We start from the raw sequence: 19341 nt of genomic DNA, 5'->3' as shown, positions 1-19341 counted from the left end.
TATTGTTCCTTTCTATTCTATTTCTGTAGGCCCAACAGATCCCAATATTTATGTGGAACCCATCACAGAGGAACGTGCTGCAAAGACGCTGTATCGAATTGAACTCTTACGGAAGGTCCGTGAGCAAGTGTTGAGGTGTCCACAGTTACATGAAAGGCTCAAACTTTGCCGCCCAAGCCTATACCTCCCTGTGTGGTGGGAATGTGGCAAACATGATCGGGACCTGCTAATTGGTATGGCTAAGCATGGGCTGAATCGCACAGACTATTACATAATGAATGATCCACAGTTATCATTTCTGGATGCCTACAGAAATTATGCTCAGAATAAAAGGACAGGGGTCCTTGGAGAAGAACACTTGTGCTGTCACCACCAAGCAAATTCTAAACTATATTATTCGCCTTTGTATAATCAAGCAGAAAAGAAACAGGCATCAGCAGAGGTAGAAATAGATAACTGTGCTAAGCTAATGAACTCAGGGAATGATCTTTTGCAGGCAGAAAACACCTCTCAGGATGGCAGCTGTGAAAATTTCATGTCTAAGGTCCGAAGTATGATTTCCGTTAACTACGATGAGAGTTCTTTGCCTGACTCTTTGTCATGCATAATGTATGATGAAAAGGCCTGCAACAGTGAACATAGTTCTTTTGCTCGTGACAGCCCTAGCTGCACAGACATCAGCAGCAATGCTACCAAAATGGCAGAGGGCAAAACAGATGGGGATGAAGACCTCTCTAGTTGTGACGCTGAGACCATACGAGAATCCACTTACTTGGATCATTTGCAGTTTGGCAGCGATCAATTGGAAAGTCAAAATACAGGACAGGAGCTTTCAGAGAAGGAGACAAAGCCTTCTGAGAGTTTTGTTCAGGAAACCTGTAATGTCCTTCAGCATGTGGAAAATCAGTATATTAGCCCCAAAGCAGTTCCATTTGAAAGAGATGGTGTGGAGAGTGTTCTGAGCATAGGGGTCTATAGTCCCAGTCTTCATAATTTTGACATCAAAGTACAACCTGAGAAGAGATTGATGGGCTTATTGCACGAAAAGAGTTTGCAGGAGAAATTAATGCAGAGTCAAAGCCATAGTGAAGAGGAGGAGGAGGAGGAGGAAGAGGAAGAGGAAGATCATCTGGAAGCAGCAACTGACATTGTGAAAGATAGCGGAGAAGCCAAATGTAGCACACAGGAGGAACAGAAACACAATTCATGTATTCTCACTACTCTGGGTGCATTCATGGAGGAAAGGAATAAGGTCCTAGTTGAATCAGTCTCAAGTGAGCTGGCAGCATCCAAATGTGATAGTGAGCCTGGGATGGGTGAGGACGATCAAGCTGAATGTGAAAGCCTTGAGGAGCACACCCCAGGCTTGCAGGAGATTCAGACCTGTCACCACCACTACCACCACTCTGCAAGAACCCAGGCTTCAGCAATTCAAGTGGAACTCCTTAAGTCACACCCGGTTTGCATGGAAGGAGACCTCTGGGGAGATGATACTGAGGAGAAGAGAGATAGTCCTCTTTCTCAACCTCTTTTTGAGAGTGAAATAAAGAGAGAAGAAGAGTGTGAGCACCAAGACCTAGAGAAGAGGGATGGAATCAGTCAAAATCAAGGTACATTATTGTGAAGAAATATTTCAGTTCTTTACATTTTTCAATTTGGGAATATGTTGGGCTAGAAATGTTCATATCAATAAAGATGATGCTACAGCTTACACTTCGAGGCATGACAACTTCCCATTTATTGTTAAAATAATCTAAAACAAAAATAGAGACTAGTAGAAGGAGTTTTCTACTCCGTTTTAAAAACGGATGAGAAAATCATGTAACTACTGTATGCTAATTACTTGTAACTCTCTAGGTTATTACTTAAAGCAATCGTGAAAAAGTAAGTGCACCTCATATAAAGTTTTTCCTTTTTTAAACATTTGTAGCCATATCAATATTTTAATCATCATTCAAACAAAGATAAAAATGTAATTGGGAAAAATATAAAAAATGACTGCAATTATTTATTCAACAAAAAATTAACAGATATGCCATTTCCTTCTGAATTAAAAGTAAGTAAGTACAAAGCCCTACATGGTATAGAGCCTGGTTCCTTTAAGGACTTTATATCTCCCATATCTTCTGCCCGACTAGTTTAATTCTGCAAAGTTGGCACACTCCATGTATCTTCAATTAAACGGTCATCTGTTGGGACCCCAGGAAACATACCTTTTCTATAGCAGCACCTGTCCTCTGGAACAAGTTCTTCCCCTTGAAGACCTGTGTCTTCACTCAATTTATTGATGAAGAAAAGTGAGATCCCTCACTTCATTCCATCTAGTCTGTTGTGCTTGCCATTTTTTATCTTTCTCTTTTGCATTTTATTGGTTTTACTGTAATTTCTTTGATTGCTGTGAGCCACCTGGAGATGTTGAAAATTGGGTGGCATACAAGTTTAATATATTGTTGCTTAATAATAACAGTTGTGCCTTTGGCTCTACCTCATATTGCCCCTTTGGCAGAAACAGGCTCAAGTAGGTGATTTTTATAATTGTCTACCAGACTGGGAGGAATTTTTTCACTATTCCTCTCTACAGAATGTTTTCCGCTGTGTGATGTTTGAGTGTTTGATGCTTAGCTTTTCAGTTAGCTATTAGCTACAGGGTCTGAAATCTGTTGTCAATTTTGAGGAGTCCAGTAAATAATCTGACAAATATTTTATTTTTTTCAGGAATGTTTCAGAACTGTAATCTATTACAATATTTACTGTTATATTTCAAGTTCTAGTCCATATTTAGCCATTTTTCTGCATAACAGCACTATCATTTGACTCAGCCCTCCATCTTCCGAGGTCAGTAAAATGAGGGCCCAGATTGTTAGGGGCAGTATGCCGACTCTGTAAACCACTCAGAGCTGTAAAGCACTATGAAGTGGTATATAAGTCTAAGTTCTATTTTAGGAGTGAAGAAAGCTCTGAAACAGTGAATACTCCAATTGAAATCTACCGTATTTTTCGGACCATAAGACACACTTTTTTCCCCAAAAGTGGGGGGGAAAACGAGGGTGCGTCTTATGGTCCGAAGGTGATCCGTATGGCCAGCCCCAACCTCTGCAAGTGGAGCACGAATCGGCATGTGCTGAGAAACGCCGATCTCACGCTCCTGCACTCTCCCTCGCTTGGTTTCAGCTTCCCTTGCTACAAGAGAAAGCAGGCTGAAACGGAGTGAGGAGATTGCCAGGAATGCGAATCAGCTGATCTCGCGCTGCTGCAATCTGCCTCGTTTCAGCCTGCTTTCTCTTGTAGCAAGGGAAGCTGAAACCGAGCGAGGGAGTTTGCAGGAGCGCGAGATCGGCCGATTCGCATTTCTGGCAATCTCCCTCACTCCGTTTCAGCTTGCTTTCTGCAAGAGAAAGCCGGGCTGCAGGGCCGCCTCCGCGGGTACTGCTCTAATGCAGAGAGGGAAGGACAAAGAGGGAGGGAGGGAAGGAAGGAAGGAAGGAAGGAAGGAAGGAAGGAAGGAAGGAAGGAAGGAAGGAAGGGACAATAGGAGAGGGAGGGAGAGAAAGAGAGAGGGAGAGAGAGAGAAGGAGAAAGATTTTTTTTCTTGTTTTCCTGCTCTAAAAACTGGGTGCGTCTTATGGTCCGGTGCGTCTTATGGTCCGAAAAATACGGTAAGTATTTTATATTTCAGTCTTTTGTTGAAAGTCATCAATATAGTAGTTTAAAACCTTTAACTAATCTACTGCTTTGTTTTGTTTTTTACTCTAGATGGCTTTGAGAAGTTTTCTGAAGATGAAAGTAAGAGCTCCGCATTTGCTGTTCCTGGAGAGAATGATGAACTTCATGATGTTCGGGCGCCTACCATAGCTCAACTTTTACAGGAGAAGACACTCTATTCTTTCTCGGAGTGGCCCAAGGTGACTTTGTAGTTTCAGTATGCATACATAAAGGATTAAGGTCAATAGTCCGTGAGAATTGAGAGCAGCTTCCCATGTCTTCTCAAGATTTTTTTTTACATCAACAGTATCTGGAATTATACTGTTTGCTGGGTTTGTCTTTTGGAATATATTCAAAAGAAGCTAAATCAAGGTGGAAAAAGTGTCCTCTTCATTAGAAAAGAGGACTTATTTTAATGGGTCTTCAGCCCTCTCAGGGTTTTCTTGTTGACTGGATTCATAGATCATTCTAAGCTGCAGAAACCGTAAGAACTTGGTTCACACACCACTGTTAATTAAAATCAATAAACCACAGTTTACCTTTTTTTCTCATTTGTCAAAAAAGAGGATTCAGTCTCTGGTCATATTGTCTCAAAAAATTAGAAAAGGCAAAACAAACCTATATTTGTAGAATTTTAAAAGGTGGAGCTCAGACATTAATTTATTCACAAGATGGTTTACCTTGGCTTGGACCTGATGCAACATATGAATCTAGTCATTGTAATAACAAAGTGTAATTTACAGTTTAACATGTCCATAGATAACCTAGCCTTAACTTTGTATTGGACTCAGAAGCAACTGCAATTGAATTGGCCTCCAATGCAGTTTGCAGAGCAAAGGTGTTATATGTACCCTTTTTTGGGCACCCAGTGTGGCTTGCACAGCCACACCTGGCACCAGCTGAAGCTTCCAGATACCTTTCAAGGGTAGCCCCAATTGGGGGATGACTGTATCCATTTATATTAACAACTACTAACTCCCTATCTTGGAATTTTTTATCTTTTGCAATTTTAATAATATTATTTTTATTTTTTAAAAATATTAAATACAGATTTTAATGTTAATTTTATTGGTATGATATTATAGTTCTTTCTTCCCATTTATTTAATCAATAAATCCCAAAATCGGCAGTTCATTTACCCATTTTCAGCAAAAACTCAACAAAGGACTTCCAGTCTTTTATAAAAAGTAGTTAAAGTTCCTCTCTTAATCAAAGTTATTAATTTAGCCATTTCTGCAAACTCAGCCATCTTCAGAATCTATTTCTCCATTATTTGTGTTTCTGTAGTTTTCTATCTTTGTGCATATAATAGCCTTTGTGCAGTTATCATATTTCCCTGAGTCCTCAGGGAAAGGGCGGTATATAAATATAATAAAATAAAATAAAAATAAATATATAAAACCTGAGAGTTGTAAACTATATTGTAACTGAGAGTTGAAGTCCATGAGTCATAAAAGAGGCAAGGTTGCCTACCCCTGCTTAGGGTGAAGCTTCTCAGATTGCTTGTTTTCTTTATACTTCATACAGGAAGTTGCCAGTTAATAAGAAACTAACAAAGTTTTCTACGTAGCTCAGATTAATTTCTGTAAAATTAGCGTTCTTCTGTCAGGCTACTTACATTATGCTGTATTTGATAGACATGAATGTTACTTTCTATAGCTGTTTTTGTGTTTTAATATGCAAAGTAAAAATGTTTTGTATGTGTGATTCTAATGGCAAGCCATCCATTGGAGGGGGTCAAAAAGTCAAGCTTACAGCTCTTTTCCTTTGGGAATGTATGTAGTACTACTACCGTATTTTCCGGTGTATAAGACGACTGGGCGTATAAGACGACCCCCTAGTTTTCCTGTTAAATTATAGGGTTTGGGCTAATAATATTTCACTTCCTGGCACACAATCTGCATATTAACAACTCGTTTAGCGTTAGTACCCTTTTTTTATAAGTGCCACGATGTTGCTAAAATAAAAGAGCTAAAACTTTGTGACCCTCCCATCCCGTGCATAAAACAGAAATGAAAAGTCTTAAGCCTTTCCGTTCCCAAATACCAAGGTTTCCCCCGAGTTTTGCGCGGTTAAACAAACGGCATTTGCGTATTAATGTTTCTCCATGGAGCACAAAATTCACCCGAATTAAGGAAAGTGGGGAGCTAAAGAATCTGGGGCTACGGGGAATGCCTCTGGCATGACGGGCAAACCTGGGAAACATGAGGAGTGTAGCGGCACCCTCAGTTCGCACAATCCGATCCAGAAAGCGCCTGGAGGCTCCTTCGTTACTTCTAACAGAACGTCTCCACGCCCACGTCCTGTCCGCCTCGCCTTTTAAACCCCGCCCCCTTTTCCCCTGTAACGTTTCCCTGCTCCGCCTGCCTTGTGATTTGCCCAGCTTTGCTCCTTCCCCAAAGGGGGGCCTTGCCTTCTTTCCTCTGAGCTCTCTCGCTTGGTGCGCTGCTGCTCTCAGTTCCGCACTCCGTGACCGGGCAAGCGATTCTTCTGGTCGGCGCGGTCAGGCGGTGCCTCAGCGGGAGCAAAGGTGCTCCCTTCCTACTGTTGAGCGGCGCACCTCTGGGGACCGCCTGCCCCTCCTCTTGTTGGGGACCTGACAGCCAGCATTGGAAGCGCCAGCATGGCCAGTCCTAGAGAGAGCAAGGGCGGTGGCTGCAGCAGCCGCCCCATGATCTGACGAGAGTTTGCCCTCCATCACCTGTTCGCTGTTGGCCGCTTAACCATGGGTCGCCATCACCTACCTCCATTCACCCAGTGATCCTGCCGTCCAGCAGAAAAGATCAGAGAGGTGAATAGTATTTTCCGGCGTATAAGATGACTCGGCGTATAAGACGACCCCCAACTTTTGAGATGATTTTCATGGGTTAAAAAGTCGTCTTATACACCGGAAAATACGGTAGTTCCTTGTTTTACATATTTATAAAGGTTGGGCCATTTCTCTTTTGAAAATTTTTTTTAAAGCAGATATATATATATTTTTTAAAAAAAGATTTTTATCTCATTTCATCATTGGCCATTCAATCAGTAAGATCCTTCTTTTCTTTTATTTGTCTCCCCAGCTTGATTCCCTCTTCCTAAAATGCAGTTCCAGGGAGTAGCACATTGGAGAAACCTATCTTGTTGACATACTTCATAGATCTAAACTAATAATCCCATAATTTTTTTAACGTGCAATCTCTTAGAGCCATGGTGATGAACCTATGACACGCGTGTCACAGGTGGCATGTAGAGCCCTCTCTGTGGGCACGCACACTGTTGCCCCAGTCCTAGGCCTTCAGCTGGGTTTTATAAAAAAAAAGGATCTATCAATTTCAACTTCTCGTGGGAAAAAAAAAATCTCGCAAAGTTGGAATTGATTGATCGAACTTTTTAGTCCCACCCAGTCTGCTGTTACCACTGCAGCCACGCCCACCCAATGGGCTACTCCCACCCAATTGGCCACACACACCCAATTGGCCACGCCCACCCAGCACCCAATGATACATGTGGGTTTTGGGTTGCAGTTTGGGCACTCGGTCTCTAAAAGGTTCCCCATCGCTGTCTTAGAGATTTAATGCAGAGGTTCTTGATATGGTAGGTACTCTATTCATAACTTTGTGTCTGCATTCCCAGGCCTGGGGACTGATAATATTCTTGATAAACAGAATAGTAAATACACAGCCCAAGCAATCTCTCAACGTCCTATTTGTAAAGGAGTCCTAAGTTGAATTTGTTCACTAACTTTAGTTTTCCCAAGCATTATGAGACTATGCCAGCGTATACAACTAAACAAAGAATATCTATTCTTTGGCAGGATCGAGTGATCATTAACCGTATTGACAACATCTGTCATGCAATTTTAAAGGGAAAGTGGCCTTCTTCCAGTCAAACGTTTGACATTCCATATATGATGCCCACTCCTGCCTTAGTCAGCAGTACTTGCAATAGGAGTGGCTATACTGAACCAGAAGTCTCTGAATCCAGTTTCAGCAATGGAGTATTAGCTACACAGCTCCCAAAGGTAAGCTTGGATATTCATTCTATTAAAAGTTATTTGTATCATATTTCAGACTTCTGTTCCTATAGAGAAAACTATTGCATATTTTCTGTTTCATTGTACTTTACTATGTACTGATATATTTGATGTATCAAGGTTATGTGGCAGACAATGAAGACCATTAATGTGGGCTCCCAGAGAGACCTCATTCATATTAATTATTGATTATTGTTAGTGGTCCAAATATCCAGTTAGTGATATAATTCCTTAGAGGGAAGTTGCATCTCTTTGATGTTTGTAGAAAAAAATTGTATGAGAGTTCCCTCAGTATGCTGGGAAAATATAAGATGAAGACTATGTTAATTCTGCTTTTAATTTAAATTAAATTTGAATGTGACACTACCACTCTAGGAGAGATTGTTGCTTTCTTCAAGACAATTTTATTAATATTTTCAGCAAAGGAGGCAATGATGGAAGAGCAGAAGTCAACCTTTCTAACTGTTACGGGCATGGAGCATCCCTTTTGTAAAGGGGTGCTATAGATTCTGTAGCTATACATTGTGTATACCACTAGTCATAAAAAGTGACTTTTCTGGCTCTGGCTTTAACCATAGGAAACTTTTCTGGCTCCCACCTTTGTCAAAGATGAATCGAAGCACCGGCAATCGTATGAATTTGAAATGGAGAGAGATACCAAGCACCAGAGTCTTGATCAGCTTGTAGCATCCCACTCCCATCCTTCAGCTGTATTAAATGGCTGGCGGGATGCAGTAGATCTCTCAAGAGTGCCAGATGGAACTTCAGGAAGCAGCACTCCGTTTTCCATGAGCACAAATATACCTAAGATAGGGACAGTGAATGCTCTGCAGGGTTCCCTTGGCATGGACCTGTCTGGAATCCTTCAAGCAGGGCTTATTCATCCTGTCACGGGACAGATTGTCAATGGAAGCTTACGAAGAGATGATGCTGCTATCAGAAGACGACGGGGTAGGAGAAAAAATGTGGAAGGGATTGACCTGATACTTTTGAAGGAGAGAAGCCTCCAAACAGGGGTGCCCGTGAGTACAATTCCCCATACGTATTTGTCATTTTCACTTTTATTTGGACAATGGACCTAGCTCCCAGTGGGCACTTGTTACAGCCTTTGGAAACCTTCTGACTATGATTGTTGAAAGCTGCTTTGGAGGCCTAGGCTGGGCAGAAAGACAAGCTCACTAGCAACAGTTTTAAAAAATCCATCACGGTAAACAAATAAACCCTTCTAGCTTCCTCAATCAGTGATCCCAAGCCCCTGTCCCATAATCCCTACTGTTGCACTCTTTCACAATCCTGGATGTGAAGACAGTACTTTTGGCCACTGTCACCCCTCGTTTTACAGAGAAAATTAATCTTGTGTAAAAATTTGGGAGAAATACAGTTGGAAAAATTTCTTTTGCTTCCAGCTTTCTTGCCTTTTCTGTGGGTACTGGAGTGGCTGAAATGTAAGCTAAATTTGCCATCAGAATGAGACTATTGATTTCAGAAGATACGATTGTGAAGTTCAAGGTTAAACATGTAAATGAGAATTTAGGGCAATGGAGGAAAGTAAAATCTCATGAATCCAGCTTTAATTCACAGCTAATCTCCAGACATGAATATCTAGACACATTCTCAGTGCAAAATAAGATTAAGTTACATGGAAACAGCTCACATTAATCCATGTTACACTATTTTCATCCGAGCCTAATTTTTATCTAGTTCAATTTTTTTCTAGATGGTAATTTCCTTCCAATTCTCCAATCCTTCTGCAGGTTGGAGGATATTTTTTTACTTAACTGAGGCATCTCTTCTTGGTATGAAGGCAAAAGAACAAAACCTAATGGAGTGGGACTGCTTTCTTTTAGGAACTCACCTGAGGTGGCAGCAATTGCCTGATTTTGAAGTTTGAATTTCCCAGGCTTTTCTGTAGGAGGACAGCTGTGTTAGAAGTATGTTAACAAAAAATCAGAAAAGGTCTGGTGGCATCTTCTCTAGTATATTTTATTAAAAGCCATAAGCTGTTGTTAGCTGCTGCTGACTGAAGTGAACTTCTGATTTTTTTTGCCAGGCTTTCCTGGCAAAAGGTTCTAAAGGTTTAGTTTTAATGGATTTAGTCTTGTACCTGAACCATGTGAATTATTTTCTCCTCTTTTAATATACTTTCTGATCATCACAATACCCACATAGCTAAAACAGGAGGATATGTCAGATAGTAATTAGTAATTAACATAAAGAAAACAATCATATACTGTATTATTGTAATGTGATATATTAAATCTTTTAAAAGACTTGAAAATTTTATTATAAGCAAATCAAATTTAACCTAATTATTGACAAGCAACACATAGCAATATTAAAGTGTAGTAAATCTTTTGGCCATTCCTCACATGTGAAAGGTATTCCATTCTCAGTGCCTTGATAGATTCCAGTGTAGCCAGGAAAGATCTGTATCTATCTTATTCCCATCTTCCGCAGACATTCCTTTCTTTCTCAGCTGCTACTGCATATTCCTATTCTGTAGATTTCTTCCTTTAAATATTAAGTCCATTAAATGAAATGTGTTTTATCACATTAAGAGCAGGTAATAGAATAAATCTTAAGAACAGTCAGGGATCCTCATATTTGCTGAGGTTTCAGTGGGATCAAATAATAGCACTTCAAGTTGAAGCCAGAGAAGAGCTAAGTTCTGAAAGTTTCCATTGTCAGTCACTAACCCAGATAAAATAATGATAAACCTGAAATTTGAAAAATTCCCTCTTTCCTTACAAGCAATTGTAATTTATGCAGTAAAAATCTACATATATGCCAGTGTAAAGTATTAGAATTTATATCCGATGCATGCCTTTTTCTCTCTTTCTCCTCATATTGTTCAGGAAGATGAAGGTCAGACTATAACAAGTAATTCTAATTCAGATGGGCCAGTCATAACTACCTCAAGTCAACAGACAGTTCCAGCTACTAATGTCCAGACAGATAAGATTGTTCCAAACAAGAGTCTTCTCGATTGGCTGAGACAGCAGTCTGATTACACTCTCGAAATCCCTGGCTTTGGCACAGTAAGTGCAAGTTTTGTATTCCAGTGCTAGACAGTATTATTTGGGATTCGTTCATATTTACTCTTTTTTTTCCCTTTTAGAATTTTTCAGAAAAGCCTAAACAGAGAAGGCAGCGTTGTAAAGATCCTAGCAAGTTAGACATAAATTCTCTCACTGGAGAGGAACGGGTGCCTGTGGTGCATAAGGGCACAGGGCGGAGGGTAAGTGGAAGCATTCTAAAAATAATGGTCTTTAGCCAGTAATTTTTTCTGCTTTTATTTAACATCATACCATTCTAATCAATCAATCAATCAATCAGTCAGTCCACAATCTGGACATTTGATCTGGGTCTTCATCAGTCCATTTTCTTTTAGGGAAGGAAATGCAGATTTTAAAATTTGTCCTTTATTTCTTCATTAAAATCCTGTCCTGCGCTTTATGCATTTGAATTGCATATGCAAAAAGAGTAAAAATCTTGGCCTGGTGTTTAAACTGTAGACTCCTTTCTTTTTGAAGTTGGGAACTGCTAAGGAAAGATAATCTGATATTAAAAACTGCTAAGGAAAGATAATCTGGTATAAAAAAAATAGGTTGGAACTGTGTCAGTTCAGCAAATCGATTTTTAAAAACTGGAAAGTTTGGTTAGCTAAACTTTAGTTGTGGCAAGCTACGGTTATTTGCTGATTAAATTTGTTAGCTGAGAAAATAGGCAGTATTAAAGTGTTTTCTCCAAAATGTAATGTAGGAATTAAATAGAGATACAAGCATTAGGTGGAGATTTATACTACCTATTCTCATGTTATAATCTTAGAAAAGCACATATAAGCTAGATTCTATCATCTTGAAATTTGTCTCTACCACATGGCAATCTTCTCATCACATTTTTGAGTTCATATTGGTTAGTAAATACATGATATTTACTCTAGTTTATAGCAATAGGTTCCTTCCGAGTAAAAGAAAGGCAGAAAATTCTTTGTAGGGCAACTGAGTTAAGAACAGACAGCTCTAGAAAATCTTTGTAAAAGTTCAGTTTAGTTTTAAATTGTCTTTGTACATGATTAGGATTTTTCTATTTCTGCCTCTAAAGTTTCCTGAGGAAGAACAAATACTAGTTGCTCCTCCTCCGTAAGGATATTTGCTTAAAATACTGTATCAACTAAATTATGTTTCTTCTTTCTGTTTAAAGGGTCTCCCCACATTGTGGCATTCATTAGTACAGAGTAAGCTGGGAAAGTAGATATTTATTTTCTTGTACGAGGTATTAACAGCATAAAATAAGTGAATCTTTCTTTTTAAAAAGACAAGAAATGAGCTGTTGAAAAATAAGTGGAGAACTAAATAAGCTAAGTCAGGGGTGTCAAACTTAATTTCATTGAGGGCCGCATCAGCATTGCGGTTGCCCTTAGGGGGCCGGGTGGGTATGGCCAGGGTGGGCGTGGCCTACTGGGTGGGCGTGGCTAGAGTGCGTATGGCCTACTGGGTGGGCATGGCCAGCTCTACATTGTTCGCATCAAGGGTGCCTATGGGGGCCTGGGCAGGAGTGGGACAGATCTGAGGGTCTCTGGCAGGAGGAGGGTCTCTGGGCCAGGGCCAAGGCAGTGGGGGCCGTTCCCTCACTGTTTCCAGGATGGCTTCGCGGGCCGCATGAAACCACTTTGCGGGCCGGATCTGGCCTCCGGGCCTTGTGTTTGACATGTCTGAGCTAACTGCTTAATTATGTGGCTTAGAAGTTGTATGCAAAAGAGGTCATTCTTTTACTGTGCTTTGCAGTTAGGGGGAGCCATGGCGCCAGCTTTGAAGGAGTTACCAAGGTGGCTTGATGCAAACATGGAATATGCTGTTGCAGCAGACTGGTGTGACATAGTTAAGCTTTCAGTAAGTAAAAACATTTGGGAAAGTCATTGCAGATATTCCTTGATTTATGACCAGAATTGGGATTGGAACTTCTGCTGCTAAGCAATGCAGTCATTAAATGACTCATCACGCAACTGCACCCTATTTAAAAAAACCTTTTTTGCTGCAGTCATTAAGTGAATCCACCGTGGAATGTGTTCATTAAGTAAATCCACTGCCTGCCTGCCTGTCGGAAGCCAGTTTGGAAGCTTGCAAACGGTGAATATGTGATTCCGGGATGCTGCAACCACTGTAAATACATGCTGGTTGCCAAGCACCTGAATTATGATCCTGTGACCATTGGGATGCAGAAAATATTAAGTGCAAAGACTAGTCATGATCACTTTTTTCAGAAGTGATAATTTTGTATGGTCAATTAACATATTCCTGTTTTTGCTTCTTTTCCCTACCCTTCTATTTTCATGGACAAGTAGAAGAGTTTCTAATATATGCAACTGTAATAGTATTTTTATGATATCCCTGAGGTATAATTAAATATGAGATAAACTGTATGGCCAAGTTGACACTTAAGTCACGTTTATTTTAACCACTGATCATTTGAATTAGCCACTGCTGAGTTTATACATTATGTTAAGCCACAAATCAAATTTACAAATCATAATACTTGTTTTCATACAACATGTTAAGCCAAAATGCAAATATATCACATTATGCCTTAGCCAGAACTTTTTATTTAGACATATAGCTTAAAGTCTCTGTCAAACTACCTTTCTTGCACTGATGTTTCATTTGTATGAACAGTCAGCCAAAATATCATGCAGTAATAACTTGATTATTTCTTTTCCTCACTAAACTCTTTGGATTTCATTAAGAAAGGGTTCTATGATTCATACAATTCCTTTTATTCAGGATTTCATTCTTAATGTATTCTCACAGTAATCTCAATGTTTTATAATGACTGCAATAATATTTTTGGTAACTTTTGGATAAGAATACAACATTTTAAAAAAGATTTAGATTATTCTTGAAATGAGTGTGTAAGAGAGAGAATGAATAGCATTCTAATATTATTGAGTATAATCTACAATAAAATAGTTGAGGCTGAAGTTCCAAGTCTACTTACTCAGTAATAAATTCTGTTTAACTCAGTGGGCAACTCTGAGTAGTTGTGCATGCCATTGACCATTGTGTGAAAGGATCCTGGATTAGAAGGACTGCTTTCCTAATCCAAAAGTATTTTGCATATATTAAAATTTACTCTATTTTAGGGAAAATTGACAACTTTTAAATGAATACATAGCTTTACCTACAAAATCCAGGATCATATTTCTGTGCAAATAGTTTTGTCTTTATGAAAGTTTCCACATTGTGCATAATTCTGAGTAACACAGAATGATACTTGAGAATGTATTCCTTCAGGAAATACAGCTAAGATACTTGTTGACCTCAGAGTTTCATAGCAATAACTTGTGGAAATTTTGTTTTGTTTTTCACATCTCAGGGTTTTTTACCTGAAAGCAAGTTTAATCGTATTCTTACTGAGCCCGTACTCAGAGAGGTTGGACCTCGACGAAGAGGAAGAAGGCCAAGAAGTGACCTCTTTAAAGCTCCGGGAATAGGAGCAGATGCTTCGTCTGGAATGGGACCATTATTCATGAATGGACTTATAGCTGGAATGGATTTAGTAGGACTTCAGAGTATGAGAAACATGCAGGGCATTCCTTTGACTGGACTGGTTGGCTTTCCTGCTGGATTTGCAGCAGTACCTGCTGGTGAGGATGTTAAAAGTACTCTGAGCATGTTGCCAATGATGTTACCAGGGATGGCTGCTGTACCACAGATGTTTGGTGTTGGAGGACTTCTTAATCCATCAGTAGCTACTACTTGTACTTCAACTGCTCCAACTTCATTAGCAAGCACAACTAAAAGTGGTACAACGCATTCAGAAAATGAAACTGAAGACAAACAAAATACCCAAGGTTCAAACATAGAAACTGTTTCTGAAGACAAATTGAGTCCTAATTCATTTTCTGATCAATCAGAACCTGCAATAACAACCAGTAGTCCTGTAGCCTTTAACCCATTTCTTATTCCTGGAATGTCATCTGGACTGATATATCCCTCAATGTTTCTTTCTCCTGGTATTGGTATGGCCTTGCCAGGTCTTCAACAAACCAGACACTCGGAGGCAACAAACCTAGAAAGTCAGAAAAGAAAAAAAAAGAAAACTAAAGGGGAATTAGCAAATGTGGACCCAGAAATGCTCTCACTGTCTGACAAGGAACATGCTAACAAGCAAAACTGTACAGAACAAATACCATATGTGTCAATGGAGCATGAACGTGATGTACCAGCAGAGGAGGAGGAAGAGGAGTTAAAAGAAATTAAAGATATCAGTTAGATTTTTTTTTGTTTTTTTTTCCCCTGGAAAAAAAATATTGTGGTTTGTTTCTCATCCCATAAATATTTGTTCTTGTTCTTTGTCCCCACTTTACCTTCATAAAAACTGTGTTTCTGTAAGTAATATTATCTACCTAATTCCTGTTAAGAAAACTATGGTGACATTTTAATAGTTGCAAGGTCTTGCCATAGAAATAAGCAGTGTTCTAACATTAGTGTGGGAGGAACAGAATTCTGGTTCATTTGTCCACCCCTCCCTTCTTTCAAACAGTAGTAAAGTATCCGATCATCTCCAAACTGGTCAACCCTCCCTTCTTCCAAATAATAAGTAAATATGTGGTCATTCCCAAAACTGCTTGCTTGTGTAAAAGAAAAAAAAATCTGGTAAAAGAAAGTGCTGCTTTTAGAGGAAAACATAGAAGAACACGGGAAAAGGTTGATGTTTTTACAATGACACTGAATTTTAAAAAAAACAAATCTTGTATTTTGGAGTAAAAAGCACAGCTATAGTAAGTGCTAATGTGTATTTTTTGATTTAAAGTATTTCCCTATTTTATCATGTTTACTAGAATAGTAGTATAGACAGAAGTATATAACTAATGATTGAAATGCATATATTCATTTCTTTTTTTAAGGCATTAATAGTAGATATATAATTTCTTCCTGTTCACACTACAAAGTTTTGGAAACAAACTGCTGTAAGGGGAAAGATTACTTAACTTTTATATTTCTAAAAGAAAATCTTGTTTTATGTTTAAAGTGCATTTCAGTTTTTTTTTTCCTTCAGATACCAAGCCCATTTCAGCTCCTGCTGAGAAATTTATGCACAACTTACCTTTATTAAAAAAAAACAGTGGCATGAAGAGGGTTATAGTAACTACCAATTATTTTTTCAACTTTGTACTACTCATTTCTCACAAAGGCACTTGGCATTTTTCCCCCAAGGAAGAAGAAAGCAATGAAATTTTCTTAAGTGGGAACTAGACCTAAGTTTTATCATTTTTTCTTTCTTCGTGAAAACTTTGAAAACTGATTTTTTTAAAAGATGTGGAATGGGTTTTTCCATTAGAGTTGACCTTTGGCAGGGATTGTCAAAGTTTCATAACTTGGCTTTACCCTTCATTTCTTTATCAGACTGTGAAAACATTTTTGCTATTTCTTTCCATTCCTCTTGAGCCCTTGCACTCTTAAATGATATTTCCCAGCATCTCTGCATATACATTTTGTGTTTTAAATGAAACTGTTTAAAAATATATGCCAATTTTCAATATTGAATTGCACCTAAAAGCAGTTTTTATATAGTTATCTTTATTCCCACTCCTGTGTCACTTTTCTTTCACTTGGGCTTGTTCTAATTTATAGCTCGAGATTTGAGACTTGAAAAACAAAGTGGTGCGATGTTTAAATGGCAGACCATTTAAAGGGGCTTGGGAGTGTATGCTAGCATTCAGTTTCACACTTGGTTTGTCACAATTTACTGTATTTTTTATTTTATTTTTTCCTTTTACCGTTTGCTAATTTATCAGATGGTCCAAATGTTTTTGACATAACTATTTCAGTTTGCATTATTTATTTATGATGCTTTTTCATTGTCTTTTATACATTTGGGATTTTAAAGTGTACATGTTAAATTTAGCATCTCAAAGAAGTCTGTTACCCATGAATTAAAATTAAGGCTGCATGTTGCAGTGAATTTATACTATTGGGTTAGAATCAGTATCAACAAATTACACAATTTGGTTACACTGTTGCAGAACAATTGGATAATATTATAGACCCTATTTAATACAGCTGTATAGGACAGATACTGTATGGCTATTGACAGATTTCTTAGAAGTGCTGCTATCTCTGTTTGACTAACATTTTGTTCAGCTTTGCTTCCAATGGAAGCAAAGAGGGTTTTTTCAGCTGTTAAATCCAAAATCAATATAATTTATTTATGTAAAAAAATCACTTGATATATTTTTGAACCTTTTAAGTACTAATAACTTTTTATTTAGTAGAAAAACCATGTACTTGCCCTAAATCCTTAAAATACAAATGCTATAAAACTTCATATATCTTGAAAGCCTTACTGTCAATGGATGCAAATCTCTATCTGGAGTCTACTTGTAATATATACGAATGTTTGGCAGGGTTACATTTATAAGGAACAGGGTTGAAACTGAATTTTAGTTTGTCAGCATGTTCTATATACCTTGTCCTTTCTTTTTTAATGTATGTTTGTAGGCTTCGTTTGACTTTCAATATGTGACCCTTTTGCAGTGTGAAGCTGTTCTGGCTTATTTACAGTGAAAGGCATAAATGGCTTTTTTCATATCCATTTTAAAAACATATACGAATTTCTCATTTACTTCATGAACACTCACACCAACATAAATCACCAAAAGATGTGCTGTTAAAATAAAGTGTCTGTGCTTGTACAATGCATAGATTTAAAGGTCAAAATTTTAATTTTTTTAATTTAGTGCCTATATTATGTGTTTCTTTTTTTAAAAAAAAACCTTGGTTGAATCTTGCAAAAAATGTACATACCTTTTTCTAGGAAATCTATTTCTGATTGTTTTGCTTGATTTGGAACTAAACATGAATTGCCTTTTTCTTAGCATGAGCACTGTTTTGGCCTGCAGCTTTTCTTTCTTTCATATTTTCTGTCTGATTGACCCAAGAATACCTTGCTGTGATAACTCTGTAACTGTTAAAAATAGCTTAGGATATGTCTCTGATTATAGAATATTTACATAAAATTCAAGAAACTAAGCATCAGTACTATTTTTAAACCATCCCTTACATCATAGTACTTTTCTGTGGTGAGAAGCCCAAGCTATAGAATTAGAATATTTCCAGTTTGTGTATCAATGGATCTGCAAAGAGGTTCATTATTAGGATAATATTCTAGTAATTCATGCATCATCCACTGAATCTGCACAGCATGTTTAACTAGCAAGAACAAAATGGTAGTTTTACCAGCTGACATCCTGAGAATCTCTCTGAAGAATGTGCTACAATGAAGATGCCAATAAATGATTTCGATATTAAATTTCCAAAAGAAAAATCGCTAATGAACATGCTTGCTCTGATTTCTTAAATCTGTTATTTTTTTTAAAGAACAGGAATAGAATACTTTGTGTAAGATAAACAGGTTGTCATTCAAAATCTCTGTATGCAAGAAGTTAACCAGAATATGAAGATTTTAAAAAAAACCAAGTTTGGATTACAGGACTTAATATAAAAAAAAGTTATTATTTAGAATATTCTACTTAAGCAGATATCTTTCAAGAGAATTAATTTCATTATAGGCATGCATTGTAAAATTTGTAATATATAGTAATAACTGAAATAATACATCAATTACACTCATTGTTTTGAATGAAAAATATATATAAGAAATTAAATTGAAGCAGGGTAGGGACTTGGAGTGAAGCTCATCAGTGGCCTTTTCTTAAATAGAAAGAACCTACCAGATTGTATAAGTTCTATTATTTATATCTTAAATTTGATCCAGTATCAGCTGATAAGCTAGTCAGTTACTATCACCTTTGATCTGAATAGAAAACTTTTGAGATAGCACGATAAACCTTGTCACTACCATTAGAGAATGGGTGCAGAAATCTTGCCAAGCCTTAATATTGTTTGCTTAGTTTTAACAGTTAATTTTAGCAATTATAGTTTATAAACTATATTTCAGAGTTTATCATGATATGTGAATTCTTGTGCCTTGTTCAGTGACTCACAACTGAGCTGTTATCTTCCTGCTTTCTCAACAAAATAACAGTTTATCAGAATAAGATTAAGTATTTACTTCCCATCTCAGAACATCAGCCTTTGGGAATGGGATGTATCTAAAAAATACCCTTATTATTGAGAAAAGATTCCATCCAGATTGTGAACCCAAACCTGATCTTGGAACCAGCATTAAAACCAGGCAGCTTTTTAAATAGCAATGTCACATTCCTGCTACCTCTATACACACACACACACACCCCTCTTGCTGGTTTTATCTTAAGCCCTTTGAACAAGGTAATGAATGATTCATTTAGGAAAAACAAAAATGTAAGCTTGTTGCATATATTCAACTTGCCTTAGCTTCAGATTTCTGTTCAGTTGGGAAGCATGCTGTGGAGGGCGTAGTTTCTTGAAAATGGGGAAATCCAAACTCATTAAAAACTTGTTCCACAATGCAGGTGATAATTTGTGTGCATTTTTAAGTTAAACAAATTTTGAAAGGCAGCCAAATTAGTTTAGAATATTAAAGTACCCTAAAACAACCAATGTGCTATGGCCTAGGTTGTTCTAACAGTACAACAGCAATACATGCAATGCAACTGCATAATATAGTAATCAAGGCACCAA

At 37.9% G+C, this 19341-nt stretch overlaps 1 protein-coding gene across 3 annotated transcripts in view; it reads left to right on the top strand.

Annotated features, from left to right (window-relative positions):
• CHD6 (chromodomain helicase DNA binding protein 6) overlaps nucleotides 1–18220 on the top strand; it is a 148825-nt gene extending 130605 nt beyond the window's left edge. For all 3 annotated transcript variants that reach the window (XM_081325197.1, XM_081325198.1, XM_081325199.1), the window contains 8 exons: nucleotides 30–1610; nucleotides 3754–3902; nucleotides 7499–7705; nucleotides 8296–8739; nucleotides 10573–10755; nucleotides 10836–10955; nucleotides 12505–12609; nucleotides 14090–18220. In XM_081325197.1, the coding sequence (XP_081181323.1) occupies nucleotides 30–1610; nucleotides 3754–3902; nucleotides 7499–7705; nucleotides 8296–8739; nucleotides 10573–10755; nucleotides 10836–10955; nucleotides 12505–12609; nucleotides 14090–14989 (3689 nt within the window). In that variant the 3' untranslated portion in view covers nucleotides 14990–18220. The remainder of the gene's footprint in view (nucleotides 1–29; nucleotides 1611–3753; nucleotides 3903–7498; nucleotides 7706–8295; nucleotides 8740–10572; nucleotides 10756–10835; nucleotides 10956–12504; nucleotides 12610–14089) is intronic.
• The last annotated feature ends 1121 nt before the right edge of the window (nucleotides 18221–19341 follow it).

This window comes from Vipera berus, assembly GCF_964194415.1.
Source record: "Vipera berus genome assembly, chromosome: 3".
Classification (NCBI taxonomy): domain Eukaryota; kingdom Metazoa; phylum Chordata; class Lepidosauria; order Squamata; family Viperidae; genus Vipera; species Vipera berus.
This window is presented reverse-complemented; position numbering and strand designations above follow the sequence as displayed.